The following is a 27,709-nucleotide window of genomic DNA, read 5'->3' on the forward strand; positions in this document are numbered from 1 at the left end:
GCCCCCTCCTCTTGGCCCCGCCCCCTCCTCTCTCGACCCCGCCCCCGCGGGGTGAGCGCCCGGGCACGTCGCACATCGCTGCTCCTCGGGGCGTACAAACCCAAGTTCCTCAGAGCTCGGCCCCCAGCCCCGGGGAGGGCCAGGGAAGGTGCTGGCCCCAGGGCCAGGGGCTCCCAGGAGCCGAACGGGGCGCAGGGACTTTTCTCTTCAGCCTCCCCGCGCCCCTTCTTTAGGTCTTCGCAGAAAAGGGTTGGGGAAAGAAGGCACGGCCCCCTTTGGTCTTCAGCTGCTGCCACGGTGATGCTTCTCAACCCCGAAGTGCAGCTGTGCTGCAGACACAAGGCCGGTGACCCAACTGTCTCTATCACCCCCAGCATCAAGGGTTGTTTTTTACCCTACTCAGACCATTAACACACGAGGAAAACACGGGCAGTTACGTACCTGGCTGAATCAGCTGTGTTTTTAGGGTGCTTTTTAGCCCTCACTGCTTTTTAGCAACTCACGGTGCTTTTTAGACTCAGAGGATGTGTCACGCTCTTATTTATGGGACAGCCTGCGACAGAGAGCTCTGTCAATGCTTTTTTTTTTTCCTTTTCATTCTGGGGAGGGTTTTTTTGTGTTTTTTTTTTTTTAAACCTCTCCCTGGAGTTACTCTGGGTTTAGTAATATTTAAATATGCATTTGAAACTACTCTCTATCCCTCCTGTGCTCCTATGCTCCTTTCTAAGAGGAACACACACAGAAAAGATGCTTGCTTATGCTCTCACGTCCTAGGACTCAGAGAACGTGCAATGATCCAGAAACCCTCTCCTCCTCCAACCCATTGTTTGTCCCTGCACACGATGGTTATGAACAACAAATTACCAAAGAAGACTGAGGTAAGGAAATGTTTCCTGTCTCTGCTCCCAGTGCCCATGGGGAGGATGGCCACAAGAGTCTCCCCTTTGTGCGGTGGGGAGAGGTCTGCTCTGTTGTTGTTTTTTCCCCCCATAGCAGCCACTGGAGCAAAGACCCCAAGTTATCAGTTCTTGCCCTGGCTTCCTCCCTTATTAAATGCAGTTTCTCTATGAAAGAATGTATCAGCAAAACCCTTCATTTAGAAGCTTCCCCTTAAAAACACAGGTGACAAAATCAATCTTGTCATGGAGGTAGAAGTTTGTTTCTTTTGAGATCTACTCTGCAAAATCTGCAACTAGACAATGTTTTGTGCTCTACCCTGCAGAAAATTCAGAGGATCTCCCTCTTCCAGGATATTTTAAAAAATAAAGAAAAAACACAAACTGTTTATATTTAAAAACTCAAGTTCTTCAACTTTTAACCTTCAAATTTGTAAGGCAAGTTTGGCTGGAAAACTTAACTTTATACAAGTAGCTGATCTCATGTGGTATCCTGCCTGTCCCACTCGATCACAGTTTTCTATCTTCAGAGAAACTAAAACCAAACCACAGTTAACACGGAACGTTCTCATGCAACATCCTTGGACGCATCACAGTCAAGAAGAACCTCAAACACAGCCTTTATTTCAAAAGCCTTTTGAATTTCTGTATTTTCAATAACAATTACTAGGGAAGGAAATTCTTACTTATCAAAATGAACAAAAAGTACTGTCAGAACCAACTCTTTTCTATTACTTTCTAATGCAGCATGTATGAAATATAAACAAGCTGTACAAATACTTTTTACACAAAGGTTATTTTACATTCAAGTCAATTTATAAATAGTAATTTTAGGCAAATTAATAAAACCTCATACAAAGACAGAAGTACAACCTCCATCTTATCCCTCTATTTTCATATTAAAATGTAAAAAACTCTCCTTGGCACAATAAAAAAATACGTATGTGCATATATATATATACACAGTCTTTTCTCTCTGTATTCCAAGTATTAACAAAAACACTTTAAACACATTGTTCTGGTTTGCATGAAATGATAGTACAACTTATTAATATAATGGAGAAAATTCCCTTTTCTCTAAAAGTTAATAAATCTACAACAAAAATAAAAATGATTTGCTTTTAAAAATATCAGTCAAAAAAACCCTCAAGGTTGTACTGTTTCAATCAATGCAGATGTCTGAAGTTTTGTTTATATGTTAGTGATTTAACTAACATATTGAAAGTCTACTTCTTCTACTTCAATGTTTAACTGTTTAACTAACATTGGAAGTCTTCTTCTTTTAAGGGATTTAATTTTTTTTAATTACTGAAAATCAAATCCTTGGACAAAGAGTAAACAGCAGTTTCCAACTCCACAGAAGCCTAAGCAATGGGAAAAAAATATTTTTGAAGCTTTTAGAAAGAAACTTGGTTGCAATTAAAAAAAGATTTCTAAAATCAAACCTAAATTAAGGTAAGAAAAGGGGGTCCAAAAAAAAAAGTGTTTACCTCAGTCTTCAGTATAAAACAAGAGAAGACAACATGCTTTTCTTTGCTTTTTCCATTATTTCACTACCCATGTACCTGCAGTTGTTGATCTGTGCCCACTTTCAAACAGATCCCTTTCGCAGTTAAATTTGCAGACTCTTAATTGTTTTTAAGGCAGTCATCACTCACTCTCTTCACTGGAATCAAAAACATCACTGAATCGGAAAACCTTTTTCTGTTGATTGTCTGTTGAATCACCAGAACTAAGCTGTTTCCCTTTTCTACTTTCTAACTTTTCTTCAAATTCCGGAAGCTTCTCTTCAAAAAGATAATCGATAATTTCTTTGAAAAAAGAAAAAAAGTTGTCTTAATTGGACCTGTAAGGGAACTGGGTGCCATAAGGAAACAGAATCTCACAGGCAGAAATTATTTCATCAATACTAAATACAAAGATCTTACTATTCGGTGGCAATCATACTGACTGCAGAGTAGATCAGACGCATAAAAGTACATAAAAAGATACAATGAAAGAGCACAGGCAAAGCTTTTAAAAGCCAAGGTACTAAAGAAAAGGGGTCGATAAATACTGTATGAAGATGCAATTGAAAGGAAACTAGTGTCACAAAAAAAAAAAGCATTTAGGAAAATAAGTATAAAGCCAATGATTTTAGGCAATTTACTTAGGGAGAAAAACTAAGAAAGAAAACACCAGAAGTAGAATATGTATCCTCTTAGATTCAAACAAAAACATTAAGGAGTAGATAAAAACAGCTGGAGTACTGACCAGAAAAAGTCTTTTTTTGCCAGAAAGGGACATGGGAGACTTTCAGCTTGTAATATCTGGCTCGAACATAGTCTTTAGGAACACCTCTGAAAACAGAATTCAAAGGATTAGTGGTGCAAACAAACTAGTAAAATCTACTTGTAACTGAGTTACCCATTCCTGAGAACAACACCAGTCAAACAGTATCTTAGTTTTAGGTAGAAAAGACAGATTTTACAACCTAATAAAAACAGCTTCTGCGAGACAGTAATTCCCCTTAAGGTAAGCAGCAAAACCATATCATTAATAAATGTATAATACGTACATGTAAAGGAAACAAAGAAAGCTGAAAAAAATGTGGAAAAAAGAAAAAAAGCACTACACAAAGTATAGCTTTCAGAGTATTGGTAGTTTCACATTCAACATTGATTTTCTTTGGAAGATGACTGTATCATACATTGCAGTACTAATCCCTTTTGCTATTTGTTCATTAACATTTGGAAAAATCCTTTTTCAAAGACTATAGCACAGATTACGTAACAGTTTTAATACATAGAAAACACTGGGAATACAACAAGGGTTGCCTGAAGCAGTTAAAATAAAATTTCAGCGCTGCTAGGCATGGTTTATCATGCGGTACTGCGCCAGGATATACAGTTGTATGTTATCACACTAGTGTTTTCTATGGTTGCAGAGACCTAAGAATGTTGATTCCTTTGGGGACTTTTTAAGAGAGTCTGCTTCAACTATCTTTTGTATCCATTTAAAAAAAAAAGTTTTTACCCAACTATGTCGCTGAGTTCTTCCCAGTTTACTTCATCAGCATCCTCCACTTTCATTTCATACAACCTGTGAACGTAAAACAGAAGCAGTTTGCAGGCAAAATTCAAGAAATAATTGAATAATGTTCACAGCTTTCCTAGTCAAAAGTTACAGGACATTTTGTCCAAAAAATGTGGTTGCAAACCTGTCTGAGACTGCAGGCATACCATTCACAACCAGCACGCTTTCATGAACACAGCTCAGAACAGTAAGAGATACCAAAACATTCCAGCAACTCTGAACTGTACCTTTTAATAAGATTGATCTTGACCTGTAGTCCTCTGGTCCCCCTATATAACTGCTGCCCTTTGGTTATCTTGCTTGTTAAAATCGAAGTCCTTTGAAAACACACAAAAAAGGCTGCTATCATTTCATGAAATCCCAAGCATGAAAAGGAAGCAACTTCAAGATGCCATTGTTACAGCAATGAAGCAGCAGGCTATCGGGCTTCATGACCACAGCACAGAGAAAACTCACCACAGCTGGCAAGGAGTTACTTATTTATCTCTTACACATATTTGCAATACCTCTTTTGTAGTCTACAACCTATTACCTATTCTGCCAAACAAACACCATGTTACAAGCTGTTCTTCAGAAAGAAGTATTCTCCCCAACAGATTTCACTATCTGTTTAGTATAAAACCTTACCATTTCTGTTTACATTGTCTCCAATACCTAGTTCCCACTTTAGCTTCAATCTCATTCCATGGCAATTTCTGGAAAAGTTTCTCACGTTCAATCAAGAGATTTCTACGTGACTTTTCTGATGATGAAACAGAATTTGCATCTTCCGGCTCCATTCCTTTCATGAACACCTCCTCCACTGCACGCATTAACTTCCGGGTCTCTTCCTTTGACCAAGGACCATAATTAATTGCTAAAATGGAAAAATATTCACAGTTAGGGTATAATTCGTCATAAATTACTAGGGGAAAAAAAAAGAGCAAAACCCCAAATGCTTCACTTTGCCTTATTTTTATTTACAGGCACAGTTTCTTACACGCTCCCCGGAAACTCCTCTGCATACCAGATTTGAAAGGAAAATTCACTCTAATAAGAGGAGTTCAGCCTAAATAATAGCACAAGTTCCTAGTTTCTATTTTTTAAGACCTAACTCTCAAATTCCCCTCACCCTCTCCACAAAAGCTTCTGTTTAGATAGCAAAAATGTCAGTTCCATTTAAGAAAGAATTGCATTAATCCCATGTCCTGTTCTCCAGACCCCACCCTTTTTTTTCCCTAGTTGGAGACTGTTCTTATCCTTTGTCTGAAATAACAAACAATGGTTTACAGAAAAAGGAACCACCACCACCAATCAGTTAAAAAACAAACAAAATCACTCCAGCAATTTTTTCCAGTTTCTGCAATACACAGAACGAATTGTTTTTCTTAAAAATTACGTACGTGACTTAATTTCAGAGTATTTCATAGCAACTGAGAGGCTAGAACGGGACATCATCTCAGAAATCTTCTTCCAATCATTACCATGGAGAGCATGATACTTCTTTAGTTTTTCTTTTTCTTCTTTGGTATACCTAGTAGAAAAAATAGGCACTGCCTCAGACACAAATTCAAACCCTTGCAATGCCTTAAGAAAGCTGTACTCTTCACAGATGTTTCAATGTTACTCATGACTACAGTTTCAATTTATATATCAGAGAGATTTATAAGAACTAGTCAGAAAAATGAATTGCCAATTAAGTCACAGGAACTAGCACAAACCCAAGAGATTATTTTCATTGTATCTATATTTAATGTACAACTAAACACCAGAGAATTATATTAACCTTCTCTTAAATTCCTTCAAATTACTGGCTTACCTCCCTTTATAATTATTCGAGTCAAACATCTTCCTTGCTCGGTAATATATCAGCCGCCAGGCTCGTGGTATGCCCTCAGCTAGAAGGTAAACAATTCAATTTAAAGAATTTTTTTTTTTTTATACTGGTGAGGCCACAGAAAAAAAAAAAAGACATTTTCATGATTGTGTTATAAGTGATAAGATTCTCTCCATTCAAGAGAAAGCACTCTGTAACTCAGGAACTGCACAGGAAACAGTCTGGACAGAATCTCCTGAAGACTTTCAAAGATGTAATTTCTACAACCATGGTAAGATTGTGAACACTGACAGCTGGTAAATAGTTCTGTGTACCTTTGTGGATGAATATCCAAAACTGAACCTTTAAACTCTGAAGCACAAACCTACTACTCTATAGCTACAGTTTGCACGGACTGGGTGTAGTAGTTGTTTTGTTTGTTTGTTTTAATAATATCTACATTAAGTGCAAGTAATGTACTGAATGCTCCCGGCAATAAAGAGACAGGAGACTGCCTGCAATTAGGAGGCTGACAACATACTGTGCTTTTGGATACAGCGTATTTCAATTAGGAAAAGCAGAGAATGGAGGCAGCCAGTGAAAAGAAAGCAAAGATCTTGGCTGAAGGAAAGACCCTTGAAGTGGGGGAGAATCCACAAACACCCGAGAACACCTAACAATCTTGGCCCACGATGCGCAAGGCTGGTAGCTGCACGCAGCTGGCACAACACCGCTGCCAGTTTCTGCCCAATGTTTCCAGAACAGAAACGACCTCCCCAATGGGAAGAGAAATCAGCACCATGCAAATGTGACAATGCAAGTGGAATGACTGAGCATGTAAAATTCAAAAAGGATCAAGTCTGTAGCCTCACTGGACATTAAATAGGTATCCAAACCCATTACAGGTTGTCGTTCACTGTCTTGACTGTAATAATACAGAACCAACACCAAATGGAGAGCCACTGAGCAGCTTCATCGTAGATCTTACAAGATGAACATATTTCTTGTATGAAGCAAGAAAGTCTTCTAGCCAAGAGAGAGAAGTCTAAGAACTAAAATGAGGAACGAGGAAGAGACTGTACCTTCTGCAAACAGAATCTTAGTAGCTGGAATTTCATGTGCTTTCCTGGCATTTTGGAAAACTAACTACTTTGGTTAATGACCTAATTCCTTCCAGTTTATGCCATCACTGGGTCTTGAATCTGCCCCCTATTTTTGTGCTCTGAGAACAGTTAACAAATTAAAGACAATATTTAATCATGCCTCCCATTAATAAATCACTAAACTTAGTTATAGCCTAGCAAATAATGTACCTTAAGCCATAAAACTCAAATGCAAGTTTAAAATTTCATCATGACCAGCAGCACTTACAGGCTTTTTAATCTCTAACATTTTCATGACCTAGAACAAAAAAATAACAGTATACTGTGGAGATTATCAACTACATACCCTCAGCAGCATGTTTTTTTTTTTTGCCAGCTTTACCAACATTTGTGCTCTTCAATCAATCAAAAAAAAGATTTGTGAATATAGATAGTGATATCAGCAGTTTGTGGAATGTAAGATTCATCTATTTGAAAAGGGACTTTGTGCTTACCAAGTTTTTCACAAAAAAGATGCCGTACTTTTAGGCGATTGATAGTGTTTTTCTCTTCTGGATACCTCGAAGTAAACAGGAGCTTTTCAGCACTGTCTATTCCAGTAATTGCCATGAACTCTTCAATATTTTTCCGGATTTGATCGTTTTCCTTCTGGGAAAATCTGCCAAACTTGATAGGAATACCTAAAATATACAGAAAGTATTATTAAAAAATAATCTTTTATCTTTTGCACATTACATTTCAGGTTTACAGAGATGTTTTAGCAAATGTATAATGGAAGATCAACAAATTCAAAAGGTAAAAAGGCAAATGAAGAGCAACTAAGCAAAAGCTGGGAGCAGGTAACTTAAGCATGTACCCAGGACTATAATTTGACGATAAGGTTGTAGATGCAACTAAACAGAAACCACACTAATTGCAATTAAATATATTACAGCGAAAGCCTATTAGAAAAATGCACGTTTTACATATGCAAGCCTGTCACTAAATAAATTCATGAACTGTTGCTGAATTGAAATTAATTGAGCTCGGATGTGACAAGACAACAGCAAGCTACCTCCGCTCTGTCAAAACATTAGCACAGCTCCACACTTCTTCCTCACCGCAGCATTCTTTGGGGGTCTCACCTTGTTTTTTAAACTCTTTAAATCTCATCAGATCTCTTCCAGCCATCTTCTTGATTGAATATTCTGATATTTGCCTCACGTGAGGAATAAACTCCTCCAATTCTTGTTTTGCAGTATCTAAATCGAATAATGAAAATGTGATAGAGTCCGGGGACTCGTCGCCATCCAGGCTGACGTCACCAGAAGTTACGGTTTCAGTACATGTACTACTCTGGGCCTCCTTTGACACTGTGGGTTTTGGTGTCCTGATTAAAAAATAATTTTAAAAAGTAAAATAAAATACAAAAACAGAGCTTCAAAACAGGGGTTTTGATCATATCTCTACATATTGAGCATCTACATCTCTACAAGTATGAACATGTTTGTTAATTAAATAACAAGGAATACTTCTCACATTCATGCACCCCAGCCCAGCATAAGCCTTTAAACACACACAAAATTTATGAAATTTCAGTATTTTCACAATATTCAAAGTTTCTGAAGTCTTGAAACCCCCAGCTTTCCCACAGAACTCTCACACATGGATATGCAGAAGAAACACTGTCCCTCACTACCAGTGGCAACACAGAACTTTTCCTTCTGTTTCTTATTAGCAAGAGCTGAAAAATATTTTTAACATTATTTTTCATTAAATGTCAGCTTTAGTCCATCAAGCTTGAAAATGGATTAACTTCACGTTCTGGTTCTGATCCTACACCACATGATAGCACACCAACTAGTGGAGATATTTGTCTAGGTTTTACGTGGACAGAAATAACGCTTATAACTGAAACACTCAAGCATTTTTTTTTAAAACTTCCATTACTCACAGTACTTATAACTGTGGGTTCTAGACGCTGTAAAAGTACCAAGTGCTATTTACACGAGCATTTGCTCAGAACGTTAAATTCTTTAGTTCACCTCTCTATTTTTTTTTTTTTTGTAAAAATGCACAAGTTCAATCTAAAAACCAAACCTAACAACCGGAATCTATTTCTCCTTCCCCCCCGCCTTTTTTTTGCACATAATTTATTTCCATACCTACATTTTTTTAAACAGAAGGAATTTTGTTTATTCTCAATCAATGCAAATAAACTTTCACTGTATATTCATAAAATAACTAAGCTCTAAAATAGGTGTGTAATATCTTAACATTTAGGTTTTTTAAGTCGTTTTTCAAAATACATATAAAACAAACTGAAAAAGAATCTGGGACTCAAATTATGTGATATAAACAGTGGGGTAGAAAAAAATCTAAACTTACATTGTGTCAGAGTCTGAAGAGCTTTCATCTGTGATAAAAGCTTTGCTTTTAATCTTTACGGGCCTTGCTGGAGTTCTTATGGAAGACTGATTAGTCTCTTTAGTAGGTTTTGAAAAATTATCAGGTACGGCTTCACATGTGGCAGGAGAAGCATCACAGTCACCATCTTCATGGCATGGCTTGGACACTACCACACCTCCCTCTCCTGTGGGCGATGGCAACACCGCATCCTCCTCTTGCCTATTTTGTTCTGGAGATGGCAAAAGTGACTGGTCAACAGGTTCAGCTGTGTCCTCTTGTGTATCTTCGGTACTACTGACTCTTCTCTTCTTCTTCTTCTTCTTCTTCTTCTTCACTGGTTTTTCATTATCGCTTTTATCTTGTGTTTCTGAGGTAGGCTGCTCGCTTACTCCATCCTCTTCTGGATGATTTTTTTTTCTTTTCTTCTTAGCAGACTTTTTTATATAAACGTAATCAGCATCATCCTCCTGACAACTGCCAATACAATGCTGATTTACTGAGATGCAAGCTACGTCACTTTGGCCATCTGTACTATCATCATGTTTATGCTTCTTTTTTTTCTTCTTCTTTTTCTTTTGGGGAATATCCATCACGGGTTCATTACTAACTTCAGGTTCCAGGCCTACGTGAGAATCATCTAACGAAAACTGTTCCTCCTCCTCCCCTCTTTCTTTTTTTTTCTTCTTCTTCTTCTTTTTCTTTTTATAGACTTCACTGCTCTGTGCTGCTTCATCTTCAAAAAGCTCTGCATCTTGTACAGTTTCGTTTTCGTCATCTTCCTGTCTCGTATCGCGTTCTTTGCGTTTTTTCTTTTTCTTCCTGAGAGACTCCCCAACTTGAAAATCCTCTGCACTTGCTTCTTCTGTCATATTTTTTCTTATCTTAAATAAAATAGGAGTTTACTCAAGCACCATAATATACATACCTTTATATACTATTACACAGTAAAAAAAAAGTTACTAGAAAACTACTGTAGAACAATTCAGTATTAACTTAAAAACATATAAGAAAGATACTTGCTTTTCAGCACAGCAAATTGTGCAAAGTGACTAGACCAGAACAATGCCTTCTTCAACAAACAGATGTGCATCACAGCTGTATTCAGCCTTAAAACCACCTTCCTGTAACAACAAAGACACACTTCAATAACTATTAGCATTTAGTTGAGCTGGAATAACTCGCACAGTAATAGGCTGCAGTATTCAACACTTCTTCCAGCATTGAAATAGCGACAAATTAAAAAAAATAAAGCATCAAACCCATCGGTGCTACAACCAAGCTCCCTTGGCAGAAGCTTCTGAGCACGCTGTGACTCAGCGCTGGCTCTGCCTGTGCTCCAGCAGCTCCACGCCGAGCTCGCACCGACCCTTTAACGGGGATCACCCCTGAAAATTACGGCTACTCAGCGCGGGCGGGAACATTGTAGCACGTTCCTCGGCGCCAGCACGCACAGACACCCCAAAAAGCCTCCGCCGGCCCCAGCACGGCCCCACCACCTCCCCACGGTCCCCCCCCCCACGTTCCCTCCTCAGCGGGGCCTTACCGGGGCCTCGTCCCGCCCCGCTGCGGCCCCGCCGCCGCCCTCAGCCTCCCGGGGGGGGGGGGGCAGCGGGGCGGGGAAGGCCCCCCCGAGAACAACCTCGAGACCCCCTGAAGACCCCCTAAAAGCCCCCTAAACCCCCTCGGAGCCCCTTAAGTACCCTGAAGGCCCCCGAGGCCCCTCAGCGCCGCGCGCCGGACCACAGCGCCCCACGCGGCCCCACCGCGTCCTCCCCTCAGCGGCGCCCCCCCCGGCCCCCGCTCCCCGCCCGCTTCGTTCCCGTTCCCGCCCAGCGGCGGAAGCGTTCCCGGCCGGAGCCGGCCCGGCGCGGACCGCGGCGGTTGCTAGGAGACGGGGCCGCCGCCGCTCCGTTCTCCCCCCCCCGCCCCTCTCCGGTGCCCGCAGGGCGGGTGGCGGCCTCTTCATTATTATTATTATTATTATTATTGTTTTCCCCCTTTTTTTTTTTTTTGCCTTTGGACGCGCCCTCGGTCCGCGAGCGTCTGGTTGTCCGGGAACGGCGGCGGAATTCGTTATCCGGGATGGCGGGAGGCGGCGGGGGGGGGCCCCCGCGGCGGCCGCTGTGCTTGGCTGAGGTGGAGGCGGGCAGCGAGAACGAGAGGCTGGGGGTGGCCCGGGACAGCATGCTGCGCAACCCCCTCATCCTCAAGGTGAGCCCCGGGACCGAGATCCCTCCGGTCCCGGTCCTTCCCCCGGACACATCACCCGGTCCCGGTTCCCCCCCCCCGGTCGTGGTCCCGGTCCCGGTCCCTGCCCCGATCTCCTCCCTGCCCTGGTACCCCTCCGGTCCCGGTCCTGATCCCGCCCCCCGCCCTGATCCCGATCCCGGTCCCAGTCCCGGTCCCGATCCCCGCCCCCCCCCCCCCCCCCCGCCCTGTTCCCGGTCCCGGTCCCGATCTCCTGCCTGCACCGGTACACCCCGGTCGCAGTCCTGATCCCCCCCCCCGCCCTAGTCCTGGTCCCGGTCCCTGCCCCGACCTCCTCCCTGCCCTGGTACCCCCCGGTCCCGGTCCTGATCCCGCCCCGCGCCCTCATCCCGGTCCCGATCCCGGCTCCCCCCTGCCCTGGTCCCGGTCCCGGTCCCGGTCCCGGCCCCGGCTCCCCCCCGCCCCGCCCCGCTCCCAGCCCCGCGGAGCGCAGCCCCCAGCCCGGAGCCGCCTCCCCCGGTCCCAGCCGGCTGCAGCACAGCTCCCGGCCCCTGGGTGGCACCAGCCGAAAGGCTTCGGCCGCTCCCGGCGGCACCGGCCCCGCGCTGCTGCCCCCCCCCCCCCCCCCCCCCCCCCCCCGCCGGGCTGGGGCCGTGCTCTGAGGGCTGGGGGGCTCCGGGGGGGGGGGGGTCCAAGGGGGTCCCGGCCGCTGCCGAGCCTCTGCGGGGCCAGCACCGAGCTGCGCTTTGCCTCTTCTCCTTGGGAGGGCAGCCGCTGCTGGTCAAAAACGCCTGGCGTGGGGGGGTTTGGGGGGGTTCGGGGGGGTTCTTACCCCCCCCAGTCGGACAGCGGTGACATTTAGGCTGCTGTTGCCCAGCCTGCGCTGTGGCAGGGAAGGTTTTGAAGGTCTTGAGCTCCCTTCGTTATCCCACCCCACCCCCCGGTACTGTCAGGCCTGGAAGGCAGCCGTAAAATTGTGGAATAGCACGGAAAACAGGAGTCCTGCAACGCTCACTGTCTGCTCTTCCTCATGAAACTTAAAAACTTAATTTGGAAGTGGTTAGGAAGGCAAAGAAAACAAGTAGGTTCTGTGCTATAACTCGAAGCATCATTTTCAATCCAAAGCTTCTGCATCGTTTCTTCTCTCTGGATCCTGTAAATTTGACTGGGAGTGACTTTAACTTTGGTTGAAGTGAAATTGGGGCAGGATTTCCTCACCTAGCTACCTGCCCCAGAAGGATGTGGCAGACCCAGGTGTGAGCAGGGCAGCCGAACTCGTTTTGTGCGTGCGGTGATGCCCGTGGGGATGGAGGCGGCTCCTCTGGTGGCTGGGAGGGAGAGGAGGCAGCGCAGCACCTTCCCCATCACTCCAAACCATCCCTGCCTTTCTTAGAAAAACATGCTAGTAAATACATTTTTAGTTGATACATAAATATAAATCAGAAGTGTATGTAATTATATGATAGTTAAGGTAAGTTAAGGCTTAATTGCAAGGGCTGATCTTCTTGTCACAATGCATTCATATTCCTGAAGTTGAAGCGTGTATAACCACCAGTCAGCGCCGTAAAATTCCAGGTCTAAGAATTTATAACTGGGGTAATACTGCAAGGAGTGGCTCTTCTTCTGTAGCGCATATAGGGCAGGTAAATTATATGCAGTCGTGAAGATTATGTCAGTTTGTGAGAGATTTGTCCACCTGAAATGGAGCATTCAGCCAAGCACTGGCTGTCCGTAGGGTTCAGTGACATCTCCTCCCCTTGTTTCCAGCAGTTTGCTCGACCTTAGCTCTAGGGCTTGAGTTCTTGCCCAGCACAACTGTTGCAGAGCACCTTGGCAATGAGATTTCTGAGCAATTGTAAACCGTGGGATGTTTTAAAAAGACTCAGACAGGATTTCAGCTATCTGGCCAGGTGAAATTAAAATTTGACCAAGTTTTGAAGAAAAGTTGTAATAAATTTTAGCATTCTGGACAACTTCTCTCAGAGCTTCCTTGCAAGAGAGTTTCCTTCACAGTAAGCCAGCTGGTAAGGATGTAAAGAGATCTGTATGCACTTGATGCAATCCTCCCTCATGCATGAAGTAGCTGTGCTGCTAACCACGATGCTTTTACACTTGGAATCAGCAGCAATTTCACCTCACAGTAAATTGCACAAAGCGCGTGTAGCAAATTCTGCTGACCACCTTCCAGCTGCCTTCCCACACCATGTCATGCTGCACTGAATGCTGAAGTTACCCGCGTGTCCCCTGCTGCCAGCAGGTCACAGCGATGGGATGGCAGCTGTGGCAGACACACTGGTGGTGGCATGCTCACAGCACCAGCCCTCTGCCATGTCTCCTCTTCGTGCTTCCAGCTGCAGTCCTGGATCCCTTCTTCCTCCAGGGGAGCCCTGGAGACTCGGCATTTTGGAAACAGCTGCCCGAGGGGTTGGCCAGCATGTCCCAACCCTCACGCTGTGCACTGCCACCTGAAAACCAAAGATACAAAGATGGTTTAAAGGAGGGGACTAAAGCTTTTGAGACAACTGCTGCTTGGATGAGTGCTTCTAACAGTCATGGGAGGGCCCTGAAGAATGCCCAGCTGGCATTAAGGTTCACCAGGCAGCAAATACAGAAAAACCAAAGGCCCAGGAGTGGCGGATGGGATGCTTGCTCCCCAGCCTTCCTCTGAGTAGCATTCAGTCCCCGAAAGCCTCAGTGCTCCGAGCAGTGAGCACAGCCAGTGGAAATGTGACAGACCTCCTGCTTTGCAGCAGCTAACCACGGGACCCCCATCCTTCTCTCCCGTTCTCTCACGCATCCTCCAAACGAGGCTCCACGTGCCCAAATGGAGGCCGTTGCACAGCCGGCTGCCCGTGTTTCTGGCTGACCCTCCTGCCTCAGCGCTGCACAGCCCGTCCTCCACCAGGACGTGTCCACACACAGCAGCTAGCTCAGCACAAACACAGCATCTTTTCACATAACGCCTTCTAAAGAATGGACACCGTATTATTCTCTCGTAGAATACAGAGTAGCTTTTAGTTGGTCAAGGAGTAAGTTTAGTTTAGCAACATCTGTTTTCTTGCAGCATAAAGCTGAGGAAAGTATTTCATCTAGTAATGCCAGTAAAAATCTGAGCAAAGCACTTTTGGGTTCTTTGTTTTTACTGGTGAAAGCCTTAGCAAAGCACTTTTCTCAGTAAAAACTTACTGAAAACTACTCTGTGGTACAAAAATAATTCAGCCCTGGGCAGGAAACAAGACTTCACCATGCTTAACACCCAGCAGACCATAATTAACCTCGACAGGGCTGCCAAAGTCATTGCATCGCCAGCCTGTAACAGCCCATACCCCCGGTACACGAAGGTAAATGTGAAATCAGAGCTGCAGGACCAGCTATCAAAGCATGCTCTTACCTGTTCAGGTGTGTCCAGGGGGCATGCAGGAAGCAGGGGCTGGGAGCTGCTCTCCATGATACAGCTTCAGAGCTGAGTAACACCCAGCTTGCATTCGGAAGCCCAAACTGAGCCTCAGAAGAAGAAAAAGAAGAGCTGTTTCAGAACCAGCAGTTCCAAGGAGGAGGAAAGGGGCTTTGGGTGCTAAGAAAGGCCAGCACCTGTGAAAAAGGCCAGGCTGTGGCCAGGAGGGCTCAGTCCCAGTCATCCGCGCTGCGAGAGAACCAGATTAACAAACAGAACTTTACAGAACTACGAGAATGCAAAATATTTGTTTTAAAAGCTTGTTATTTACATAACAACTGCTGCCGGGCTCTTTTTATTGGTCTAAATGCCAGACCATTTAGAGTTCATTTTCCTAAGCTTTTCTCTTCAGCCCTAAGGGATGGAAATTGGGTACCAAGTAAAGGCAGAAATCACTCACCAGATTTTACCTTTTCCTTTAATGCCCATTGAACCTTATCATGAACTATTTGTCAGCCATTGGACTTGTTACAGAGCAAGGCACTGCTGAGAGTTGTTGCAAACTGAGTTTGTTTTCTGGAGACATTCGTAGAAAGGACAGCTAAGAAAAGGAACTGGTGGCATTTTATCAAACTAAAATTGTGTCACGTCATGAAAAAAAAGCGCTACTGATGTGAGAGACAACCATGGACAGGTGCATGGTATGAAAAAGGATATTTACTTCAAGCTGCAAACCGCCACTATCAAAAACATCTCTTCCAACAGTAATTATTGAAAGGACAGGTTTTCCATCACTCTGGAGCTGAAGTTTTTATTAATAGACCTGCGTTGTAGCAGTAACAGGGCTTTTATGTGCCTGAATGTTGTGCTCAATCTTTGAGCCTTTAACCTTCACCTTACTCTTTTTTTTTTAAACCTTCTCTCCCAGTCCATGCATCTTCTTAAGCTCTCCCCACACAGGCACATGATGAGCCAAGGTGAACCTGTGCTGATGTTCCTAACTCATCAAGCCCCGTCTCAGGATGGAGCCAGGATGCGCCACTCACCTTTGTAATCCTCATCCCCGTTTGTGCAAGGACGGCTAACCTGCGCAGGAAGAGAAGTTGATAAAATGAAGGCTTCCCTAAAAATACACCCATGGCTGGATGCTCGGAGCTGTGAGAGCTGGCAGAAACCGTGCAGGTACAGTGTCTGCGGGTGGGACTGACAGCAAAATCATTCCCTCTCCCCAGAAACACTAAGACAGCGCAGGTCCCCATGGCCTCCCCTGTCCCCACGGCGTACCCCTGCTCTGCCCGACTGATCCGGGGCTTCAGCCGGCAGCCGAGACCTCGCAGCTGCAGCAGTGCTGGCCGAGAGCAGCCAGAGAGAGCCTCAGACGTGGCAAACACCGACAGCATCACCGCCCAGCAAAGCAGCTTCTGCAGGCATTCAGAGAACTTCTCTCAGGTGTTGGCTTTGTTGATTTAAATAACCGTTCTCTTCCCTAATGCTTGCTCTCAGCTGTTTGGACTCGATGCATCTATTTGAAACTTGGTCAGGAACCAAATTTTAATTTGCCTGTCTCAGGTGAATAACCCCTGCAACACGGAGGAGAGTAGCCACAAGTGCTGGGAGCTGTGTTTGGAATAGCGCTGTCTTTTATTCGCTGTTAATTATACTATTTACCTCAAATCACTACATGTGCTGAGCGTTCTGCCTTCTGTGCTTGCTGCTCAGGGACGCTGAGGATTAATTAGTGTTTATGCAGCATTTTGTGTGCTTATTATTATTATTATACCACTAGTACTATTATATTTTTGCAATCTAAGGCCAGTATTGTGCTTTTAAAATGTATTCTGAAACATCTACCCAGTACAGCTCAATAATTCATTAGAGAAATAAACTAATGAAGGGCTGGTTAGTCAAATAATCATTAGATTTGGTTCTGAGCTTTGTTTTGCCAATGCTCCGACTTCTAAGGGTTTTCTTCTCAGCATGAACTCATTTAAGATTTTAAATGAATTATTTGGTACACTAAAAATTAAACTCCTCGTGAGCTTTAGTACCCTCCCACATCTTGCACAGAAACCGCTGGAATAAATAAGGCATTTCCAAGAGGCAAGTAAACATTCTGCAGGAGTGAAAATAGTGGATTTTTTTGCTGATTATTTGAAGATGGGATTTAGGCTGCAAAGTGACGGCGCTGATTCAGCAGGCAAAGGGGCGGCAGCAGCAGCACCGGGCGTTCAGAGCTGCTCGCCCCAAAGACAGGCATGCAGGATGCAAAGCAAGCAAAAGGGCATTTTGATCCTTTACGTGAACAAAACAATGCAAATTGGTGAGATTAATAGGCCCCCAAAACATTACAAGGTGAATGCCTTTTATGTTCGTGAAAATCTTCTATGTTTATCCGTCTAATACAATGGAAATAAAGCTTCAAAGGGCCTTTGATTTAGAAGTGCATTATTGAAGTCAGCCAGCACGATAATAACCATTAGACCAAATTGTTCCATTATGACCGTAACAGCAGAGAAAATCTGTACAGCCCCTTGTGTGAGTTGTTGGTGATATAAAATCAGAAATTAAGCTAAAGGAAGAAAGAATGTAGGCAGAAAAAGAAAAAAATGAGGTGACAAAAAAGGTCACAAATGTGTCCACGTCTGAAATGAGGCCACCTTACTCACAGAGCAACAAGAAGGGCGTCAGCTGTAAGATTTTGTGATGAAACTAGAACTCAGACTTTACTGTCTGAGAGATTTAAGAAACTCTGGGGGAGAGCCAACGCCACTTTATGGTGCTGGCCCCGAACCATGTAAAGCCAAAAGATGATTTTCAGATCCAAGACACCATGCAAAACGTCGGGGACATTTGAGTCCCTGTCAAACAGAGGGGAAATGTTTGTAATAATCCCCAAGGCTCAAACCACACGTATCTCTCAGTTCTTTTCGGAGGTTATTCCATTCTGCCGTTTCAACCAAAAACCTGATAACGCGCCCTTATTCACAAGCTGTTCTCCAGAGACACTGAACCCACCGGGCTGAGAACAGCACCGCAGACCCCGCTGAAACTTTTAAGAGCACAGGAACATCTCTGCCTTATTTCCTTCCCACCCCACCAACCATAAATATCCTTCCTTTTCTGGAAGAGGCACAAGGAAACGTCCCGAGCATAAAGGAGAAGCTGGAAGAGGCTCAGCAAGGACTCTGCTGGACAGGGGGACATTGGGCAGGCATCGGGTGGGCAAGTACCCAAAGGAAAGGCAAAAGCTTCTTCATTTTTAAACCTTTGCTAAAATCATTTTCCCCTCTTTTTAAGTGCTGCATAGCACTTAAATGTAGAGCAATGTAGAGCAAACAAAGCACGTTCCCAGCGATCACAGGGACCAACGTTTTCTGTTCCACATGTTTGCAAGTTTTTAGCCACTCTTTCCCCAAGGGCAGATTGCTTTCCACGCAAATTCTTAGAGATGCTCTTATGCTTAATTATTGAATTGGAGAAGCCTTTGTCATCCTGCAGAGATTGTTTTGTTCTTGCTTGTTGCTCACATTGTGCAATTAGACAGAACCTGAATTTCTAAGGATATTTTCTTTTTTAACCATTTGTACTGAAAATAAATTAGAGTACAACTTTTCAACTTGCCTGTATTTGAAGTGACATAGACAAGTGAAAGTGGGGTCCTATCACTAGGTTTCCTACAACAGCTTTTAAGAAAATTTCAATATCGGGGAAATCGCTGCAGTTTGATTTTTTTTTTTAAGTAAATCAGTGTGTTGATATGTGCGTAAAAAAAAATAGTGTAATGCCCCAGCTAGAAAAAAAAAAAAAAGGAAAAGCAAACACAGTGAGCCTTGTACTACCTAGTGAAGAGCAAACTAGCCTGAAAAATAAAGATCATTTTCATCACAAGCTTCGGGCTTCTTGCCCAGGTAGAGGAGACCCTTTGTGTGCAGCGTGCTTTTTAACGTCACAACGCCCTTTACATTTGCTCCCTCAGATCACCTTCGTGGCTGCCGCATGTCCCCCGCGGTGGTTCCCAGGAGACACCAATCAGCTGGTCAGGAGGCGACTGTAACGACAATAATTACCATGTATTACGGTGTGTTAAAGCGCTAATACATGCTGAAATGCAAGTTTCCCCGCACGCCCACACCGGCACCGCTGCATCCATCGCCGCGCTCTGCCCCTCTCCTCTCCCGCTCCGCGCGGTGCCACCGCGAGGGGCTGCCTTGCTCTCTCTGCCTCCATAATCAGGGAGATAAAATTGTTATCAGATTAGCCCCAGCAACGAAAAGCACAGTCCCAGATCACACTCGCAGTTAGTTAGCATTTAGATAGGCTGGGACAGGGGTCTGTACAATAGGCATCAAAGCTGAACTCTTGGTGCAGCAAGAGGGATTAATTTCTTTAACCAACATGCCTGATCTGGCCTATCTCATTACCCTGCCTTGTCAGTGTCGATGTTAGATTTGATTGAAGATTATACCATTTAGGCCTTTCCCCTGTTTTCCACAGAAATCAGGCCTATTGAATTGCACATTCTTCCGTGGGCCCCTGTCAATACTCAGTGGCCTGAGCCTCTAATTCTGCTTCATTTAAACTTCATCAACTTTTCCAATCAAGTGGAAGGATCTGAAATAGGCTCCGTAAGCAGAAAGGCCCTTTTTCCTTTTGTCAGATAATTTATTCTGTTTTCTCCTTCTCTCCCCCTCACTTCCCCACCTCTTTCTCTTTTTCTTCTTTTCGCTCCCTTTCCCTGATGCTGAAAATGAGATTACAGTATTTAAATGACTATGATAATCAATCGGGGGACCTTGAGCCGAGATTGAGGTTAATTTTTCTTAGCAGAACAAAGAAGCGTGATGCCATCGGGGATTTGAAGGTGCAATCTGTGTTTCATGCCTGTATTCCTCCTTCCCAGTCCGAAACTGCAGTTTTAGTAGTCTTTTCGTGTTACTAACCAGGCGGTTGTTGTGATTTTTAACAGAGGCAACCCCTAGGAGAGGAGAAATGTAATTCTGGGCTGATAAATAGCTAACGGCCTTCAATCAACAATTTTAATAGGGAAAAAAAAATCGCTTACATGATGTGACTGCAGATCTAATGAAGGTGCTATCATTACCTTCTTTATTTTTAAATATAATAGGAATAATTCTCAGCAATGCTCTAAGTAGCCCTCCCAGCCTGCACAGTCGAGTTGTGAACTTTGAACCGAACGCCCCTTTCATTCAGCCGCCCTTTCTGCTTAGCAGCTTTCTTGGTTGCCTTGAAAAAGTCAAGACTTTCGCCATGATTTTACTAATCAGAAACAGAATCGCTTATGTTCCTCTTAAAACTTGCATTGAAATGGCTTGTTAAGTCTTCAGACAGTGTATTTTTCCCTGTAACACAGCAGCATTCACTCACCTGGATCTTTCCCTTACCCTTCTTAGGAAAAGAGAATGAAAAAAATATGTATTTCTCTGCTTCCCTCCCAGCTGTCTTGTCAGTGCTGTTTTACATGCTGCCACCCAATGTTATCTTTTATTTGTGTCAGGAGAGAGGATTTGACAAGTTCAGTATACAATGTTCATTTGGCAAGGCAAATTTTTCATACCAATTTTGAGTAGGAAATGAAACCATCTTTCAATAGAATGAGCAACATCATTTTTAGACAGACTTATTATGAGAAGAAGAATTGCAAAACTTTATTTCCCTGCATGATTCCCCAAAAAAAAAACCCTGGAAATGAGACATTTAAACAAAAAAATAAATACATGTATGAATGTTTGAGGCCATCAGTTTGTTTTAGAAATAAAAAATAACCACCAGCTGCTGTCAGGTAGCTGTGGCCTCCTTTTTGTTAATCAGATGCTGCTGAAATTGGTTGCATCATAATGTAGCTTTGTTTCAAATCTCTTAAGCTGTCAGAAGATTGGGAAAGGCAGACCGACTTTAGAAGTTTGTCAGCGTTCACCAAGCAAAACAGTCATTAGTCTACAGCAGCGTAGGCTGAGATTTTCAAAGACGCCCAGGGCCTGAGCAGGCTAGGGGGCTACGTCTTGCTGAATTTCAAAGGGAGCTGGGTGCTTCGCCTCCCTCGAGAATCCCCATTGTAACTTCTGGTCATACTAAAAACTCTGAACAATCCAATTAACGGAAAAATATTGTTACAAATTCTGTTGTCTCTGTTTCCTGCTCTCTCTTGACTGTGCGTCCTGTGTGTGTTGCAAGTTACACAGCCTCCCTAGGCAGAGGCTCTTCCTTTTCTGTGGTTCTGTTCAGCCCCACCACGATGGGCTCCTGCTCCCTGACAAGGACTCCTTGGTGCAACTGCATAGCGAGGACCCCCAAAAGTTAAATAACTATATGTTAAGGAAGGCCATGTGTTTAAAAAAAAAATAAATTGTAAAACCTTCAGTAGGTGATGGAGTTCATTTTAGCACCCAGGATCCTGCAAGGTTAGGAGGTGCAGCATAAGCTGTACAGGGCTGTATGTCTGCTGTGTTCTGCAAGTCCACAGGAAATCACAGCCCACAACGGGGTCGGGATGCTCTTTGGTGCCCCAGCTATGGCCCTCTGTGAATTTTACCCACAGCAAAAGCAGCAGCACCTCCAACGTGCCCGTTCAACCCCACAGACTTTAAGAAGCTCTGTGTCTTGGGGCAGTGGTTTGCTGTGACAGTCTCTCTTTAAGCAAATGTTGGCTCACCACAGGGAAATTAAAACTCCATTAGATGGTGCCACATTGTAGAGCAGACCCCATTACAGCAGTCGCGTTGCAATTAATTGGTTTCTTCTGATACTACTTAATTCCGGGAAGGCACGGATAGAAGGGAAGGACAAGGCTCATCTAAACAATAATTTCCTAAAATGATATAATCTAAATAAACTAATAAAGTGATTACATAGTTATTAATCTAAACATAAAGAAGAGTCAAAAGAAAATATTGGATATATAACAATTTAGAAAATACGGTAGACTTAATACCACTCTGGTTAGAGTCATCATGAGGCAATCAATGTTTGTGCTTGGAGATGGAGGATGGTTTAACAGACTAATTACATTTCTTGCAAAAAAAAAAAAACCACCAAAGCATCCCATCTTCTGCTTTTGTTTGCTCCGTTGTTCATGCTGCTTAACTTTTCAACACATAGATAGAAGGGGTTCTGCATACAGGGCACTGCAGGTTCATGGGGTGGGTTTTTAATTAAGGTTACTGTTGGAGTAGGAAATGTAGAGCTAAGTGATCACAGAAAGTGACTCCCTTACATGCAGATAGAATAATTAGTAATTTGGAGCTATTGTGGCCCAGGAAGGGCCCTCCATGCAGGCAGTCGCTCTGCAGCAGGGAGCTGCACGCTCGGGCACCCACTGCACCAGCACCTTGGGTGCTGTGGGGCTCCTTAGAGCCATGCAGTATCCCTCACCCTGCTGCCCTGCTCCCATGCAGCTCTTCTGTGCAAAGCTCATCTGCTCACATTGTGAGGGAGAGAAAGTATTTGGCTTCTGGAGAATAAATAACTAGGCCTTATAAGTCATTAAAAATGTATTATAAGAAAAATACAGCAAAGCTGTAAATAGAAAACAAAGCGACTTGTACAGAAACTTTTACAAGGACTGTTACTCAGACTATCGTCACTGCCTGGTTTTAAGTGAGTTTAGCATCCATGATCTCCAGACTGATATCCCTTGAAACTTTGGTTCTCCAGAATGGGCACTGGCAGCACATTGGCCTCGGGAAGCCTCCCCCCGGTTTTGACAAGGAACATTTAGTGACAGCAGCTCCGCTCTGCGACCTGCTCCGCTGTCTTCAGGGCCCACCACAGCGAGTGGAGATGAGCTGAGATGGGTACAGAGGGGCTGATCAGCCCCAAACTCAAACCTTTTTTTTTTTTTTTCCATTTTTAAAAGTGGAAATGTTTTACTTATTTCAGATTCACTTACAAAACTGCATTGGTGACAGTCTGACACATAGCAGTTACTTCCATAAGAGATATCAGCTCTCCCTGCAAACCTCCACAGGTACAGATCTTGACTTAATATGAAATGAACTCCGTGTAGCAGCACATTAATCATTCAGTGATACATCAGTAGTCTTTTTCATTACTTAAACAGTAGTCGATGGAGGTAAAGTCAAGTTTACCTCGTCATTTTTAAAGCTTCCTTGAGGAGTATGCCTACTTTTTCAAACAGTATCTCCGCATTCTTCTTAATGCTCCAACTGAAGTCAAGACAATCTTGATTTCAGGAGGAGACAAACCGTACTTTGTGTCTTCAGACTTGAAGGTTAAAAGTTTTTGTCCTCTTCTGATGTACCTTGGCACCCAGCAGCAAAGAGGATAGCTCAGACTTTCAGGCAATTTCAGCTGTCTGATATTATAACTGAAAAATTAAATACTAGCTGTGGTCCCAACACATGGGCACTGAAAAGTCCACGGCAGAGTACCAGGAGCGCTTAAACTGCCACAAGTAGTTAATAAGTCGCTCTAAGGGAAAGACTGGGTTGCCTTTGCTCAACGGTGGTGAACAATTAGAGATCACAGCACACAGGTGTGCTGAAGTGTCCCTATTTACATATTCAGGTCAGGGAAAATAGGCCACGGATCTAGATAGCGAATCCTAATAGTCTTAATTGTGGGGTCTTAGTAAGGAGGAGGTTTTGTGCAACTTATGTTTTAAGAAACGGGATGTTTCCATCACTACTCTGCTGGATGCAAAAGAAAAGAAGCTGCTTCAGTCTGCTACAGAGGAAGAACGATTTGTTTGCAAGAGAAAGAAACAGCCAGGGCCTGGAGGACAATTTTTAGATTATCCATAGGGTTGGGGTACTTAGGACCTGGGGGTCATGCTGTCCTGTTCGTTTCCATTAATGTGACCCTGAATACCCTACAAGAGTATGGGAGATCTCCACTTGCATCTAATTCTCAATCAAAACTGTAGTACTCAAAGTAGTTCCAAAATAAGCCTCTGCGCTGCCGTCGGGGTCATTCTGCCCAACTCCAGCAGCAGAGCACGTGCCGCAGGGCTGTGAGGGAGAGCAAATTTGCTCTTCTGCATGGGCACACGTTCTGCTCTGCCCTGCCAGGTACAGAAACTGCTGGCTGTAAACATTGGCTGGGTTTTTTTCTAGCAGAACACACCAATGGGTCTTGCTTCTACAAAAACATGAAATTCAGCAAGCAATGGTCGGAAAAAGCAATTCGCTTTTCATGAAACATGGGTGCTCGTTTTAACCTAAACTCACAGAAACCTCCTTCTAAAATGCTCCACCAGCCTCCCGCAGGAGGGGTCTGGTCCCTCACCTCCCTCCTGCAAGGCTGTCAGCATGCAGCGGTCCCTTAATTTGAGAATTTAACAAGTAATTCCAAATTGGGACATCAGAAAACCCGTGATCCTATCTACCGTGTCTATCCTGTCAGATGTGGCTCTGTGCTTTCACTGCCCTGAAAACAAAGGGGAAGAAAGTTGCACACATGGTATCCTTGACTAGAAAGGGCTTTGCTGTAAGAGGATATTGAGTTGTTTCATAAAGCCCAATATTACGCTTGAATTATGCCTGAATAAGGAGCAAGGACATTGTTAAAGAGCCCTAAACATTGACCATAGTGGATCTTCTTTCTTCCAAACCTTTCGGTGGTGGTGGTTTGGGCTGTTAATGATTTGGTATTGTATTTATAAGCTGGCAGGGTAATCCAGAGAGCAGCAGGAGGGGCAGTTGCCTTAAATAAAGCTTTACAATGCTGCTAATTAAAATGATCCTTCCTCTCCCTGTGATGACTAATGAGACAGAAAGAAGAACTGGGGAGGGTTAATGAAAATGTTGCCATGAGATTCCCTATTTTTAATTGGCCTTTTTAATGTTTTAATCTCCTTTATGGTGCAGGGGTGGAGATGGAGAAATTTTCTTTCAACCTCTCTTGTACCAAGCCCGATAAGATTGTAATGCATGGCTTTTGAAATGTGCTTTTCTTGATATATATTGAGAATCTAAGTCTGAGCCTGAGTGCGTGAATGCCTTGAGATGGAAGAACCAATTTTGGACTTAACTGAGAACAGAAACAAGAAATGTGAAATCTGTTTGTAAGCTCAGCTTCCAAAACTCCAAGGGAGCATTCGTACCCTGAGGACTGAGGCTAAGATCTATTGTGAAGGATTGGCACTGATGCTCAATAGTATTTAGAGCTTTAGGTCATGATGCTCTGTTAAATGCAATATTTATCCCATGAGCATGTCACAGTTCACCTCAGATGTCAAGAATTCAATTAATATTCTATTTAATAGAACACACCATGACCTAACCTTTTAATACTCTTAGTGATTCTGAGCCCTCCTTATTAGTGTCAGTCTCTAACTTTCCTTCTCAGCTGATGCATCAAACAACAACTGGGATGGGGAAATTGGGAGCAAAGAGAGAGGGGAAGAGATTTAAATTACTTTTGGACCTCACTGTGAGGATTCAGTAGCTTTATCCCTTGTAAAACTCAGTTCACAGGGGGTTAGCACATCCTGCTTTTCCCATTTTTATGGGGCTGACATCTTACGAGTTTCAACTTGCTATTGATGTAAAAACACAAAAGGCACCGCCAAATTTTTCATGGTTGGAGCTGGTCTGCTTTTTCGTTGAAACAGCATTTGTCCTTCCTCACACCACATTATCCAACTTAGGGTCAGGGGAAAGCGTTCATGTGAGTAACACCTGCAGGATTAAATCTTGGGCTTGAAACTTCATCTGTTCTGGGGTGGTGGGTTTCTCTGTACACAGATTTTGGAACCACCACTGCAGAAGTTTCCCTGTATTGCATCTGAAAATAGTCTCTGAAAGTGTGATCCCATGAATTCTTTTTTTTTTTTTTCAGAACAGAATAGAAAATCATGGGACCCCTTCTGGCCTTAAGTCTGTGAATAAACAGAACTGCCCTCTCACACGTCACTAGCAGCAGTGCCACAGCAGCCCAGCTTGACAATTTTGCGTTGATTCAGATCAGAGACACAGAACGGAAGGTTTTGCCATCTTTTTGTCAGCTCTGAGGGCTATGGAGGAAAAAACTACAAAACAAAAAACAGTAAATTGTGTATTTCAGATTATGTGAAGTAGAAGACAATCTTAGCAAGCTGACGTTCTGTGTATAGCTCTTTTTTAAAGAATAGAAATCCTTTTAAAAACTCCTGAACTGGATCTGCTTCAGCCCAACGCTCTTTTTGTGCAAGACTTCTGTGACACATTAGAAATGAAAAGAGACTGAAAGCAAATAAGAATTTGAAATTGTTCTGTATTATGTAGACTTTACAGTTTGAGAAGCAGCTAAATAACAGGATTTTTTCAAGGCAGCATTTCCGTGACTTCCGTGTGGTTAGCACAGCTGAGAACACCTGCCTGCAGGTGGGAGGGGGCCACAATATTCCCAGCAAATCTTCCTGAAGTCACAGGTGTGGTAAGATCAACCAATAAATACAGCCTCTGTACCACAGCTCCTTAGAGTGGGAGGAAGAACAGACATTGTGCCAGATATTTTCATGCAACTGTATTCATTACTTATGCAGAAGAAGAGATATTTCAGGGAAACAGAGCTGAACCATGAGTGACAAGGTATCTTTCCAGAGCGCAGGGTGCAGGAAAATTGCACTGAGGTTGACAGGTTTTTAATGTAGAGTCTCTATTTCACTGAATTACTGCATGTTGGCATTTCAAAAGTACAAGATGACCTATTTATTAGCTGTGAATCAAACAGAAATTACATGCTAGAAAATAAAAAAGTTGTATGTTTCTTCCAGCTGGTAAGATGCTTATCCTACAGAAATAACATACATAAAAGAAAACCTGCGAACAAAGGATCATCAATCACTAGGCACTAAATTTAATGTTGTAGGACCTATATCCATCTTGTAATACTGCAATCATATGTGCTTGTTTCCTTACGTGTGATGTACTATTAAATGTATGTATGTCATAATACTTTAAATTTCACTATCCCTGCTCCGCTTAGGCTCCTATCATCCTCTTCCCTTTTGTAGAGAAAAACAGTGGCTTGGAAACTTGGTTTCAACAGTAACGAGCATCACAGAGCAACACAAAATAGCTTGCTGAGATGAAGCTTTCCATATTCCTAGTTGGCCTCTCCAAGCAAGCCCCCCTCTCCACGTACAGGCTGGGGTCAGATGTCCCCAGTCTGAGGATGCCAGATTGTCCAAGGCAGAGGCACTCCTGTCTCTCGGTACATGCAGCACACCTTTTAGCTCTCAAAAATCTTAGCCAAGCTCAAGCAAGAGCTGCCCAATATCACTGGTAGTGTGGAACACAGCAAGTTAGGAAATAAGAACGTAATTGCTGTGACAAGCAGCAATGAGCTGTTTTGTACGCTATGAAGCGTCTGCCTTGCTGTGTCCCTTGATCTTCCAAATCCAGTCATCTTGGAAAACACAGCCACGATTCATTGATATAGAGGAGCTCCTACAACATGTGGAAAAGGCAGGTGAATGTCACCCATCTAACGTCTCTCAATCAAACACGGATATGATTTTATTGTCCAGTTAAATCTATGGAAATATAATGGTTTTTCATTTGACGATAACGCCGTATTTCACTATTTCAGTAAAGGTGGCATTATCCCATGGTTTTCAGTCAATACTGTAGGTCAGCAATAGCAGGTGGATCTCAGAGCCCCAGTTCAGTAAGTCTTTCACATTCCACCATTAGGAAAGCAGCCGTTGCTCAGAGAAAAGCATGCAGTTTAGTGCTGTCTTAAAAACATAACAGGCACAGCCAGTCCTGGGGCTTGTCTATGATCATGTAAAATAGTTGAAATTTACTCACAGCTTCCAATACAGGGAAACCACAGGTTTCTTTTATGAAAAAGCTGTATGTCAATATACCATAGACACTAAGCACTG

At 43.5% G+C, this 27,709-nt stretch overlaps 2 protein-coding genes and 1 long non-coding RNA gene across 6 annotated transcripts in view; 1 reads left to right on the top strand and 2 right to left on the bottom strand.

Moving 5' to 3' along the window:
• Nucleotides 1–1,499: 1,499 nt before the first annotated feature.
• On the bottom strand, nt 1,500–10,974 carry TTF1 (transcription termination factor 1). 3 transcript variants are annotated; one of them, XM_083807179.1, is made up of 12 exons: nt 10,957–10,974; nt 10,278–10,379; nt 9,237–10,138; nt 7,994–8,238; nt 7,364–7,549; nt 5,770–5,848; nt 5,354–5,484; nt 4,599–4,827; nt 4,199–4,288; nt 3,912–3,977; nt 3,150–3,235; nt 1,500–2,707 (listed from the first exon to the last, which is right to left on the bottom strand). In XM_083807179.1, exons 3-12 carry the CDS (start codon nt 10,124–10,126, stop codon nt 2,547–2,549), a joined length of 2,163 nt encoding a protein of 720 aa, XP_083663305.1. In that variant the 5' UTR covers nt 10,127–10,138; nt 10,278–10,379; nt 10,957–10,974; the 3' UTR covers nt 1,500–2,546. The 3 variants fall into 3 exon arrangements, with proteins under 3 accessions (XP_083663305.1, XP_083663304.1, XP_083663306.1); XM_083807178.1 differs by lacking the exon at nt 10,957–10,974 and adding an exon at nt 10,801–10,948 and having other exon boundaries at nt 10,278–10,378; XM_083807180.1 differs by lacking the exons at nt 10,278–10,379; nt 10,957–10,974 and having other exon boundaries at nt 7,994–8,110; nt 9,237–9,409.
• Nucleotides 10,975–11,080: 106 nt separating this feature from the next.
• CFAP77 (cilia and flagella associated protein 77) overlaps nt 11,081–27,709 on the top strand; it is a 66,998-nt gene continuing 50,369 nt past the window's right edge. Inside the window, exon 1 of the mRNA XM_083807197.1 lies at nt 11,081–11,468. Coding sequence (XP_083663323.1) covers nt 11,340–11,468 — 129 coding nt within the window. The 5' untranslated portion in view covers nt 11,081–11,339. The remainder of the gene's footprint in view (nt 11,469–27,709) is intronic.
• LOC310884826 lies at nt 12,635–18,822 on the bottom strand. 2 transcript variants are annotated; one of them, XR_014574422.1, is made up of 4 exons: nt 16,144–18,822; nt 15,906–15,945; nt 14,857–14,969; nt 12,635–13,930 (listed from the first exon to the last, which is right to left on the bottom strand). It is a non-coding gene; the product is annotated as an uncharacterized lncRNA (long non-coding RNA). The 2 variants fall into 2 exon arrangements; XR_014574423.1 differs by having other exon boundaries at nt 14,857–15,108.

The sequence above is a fragment of the Anser anser genome, assembly GCF_964211835.1.
Source record: "Anser anser genome assembly, chromosome: 21".
NCBI classification, from domain to species: domain Eukaryota; kingdom Metazoa; phylum Chordata; class Aves; order Anseriformes; family Anatidae; genus Anser; species Anser anser.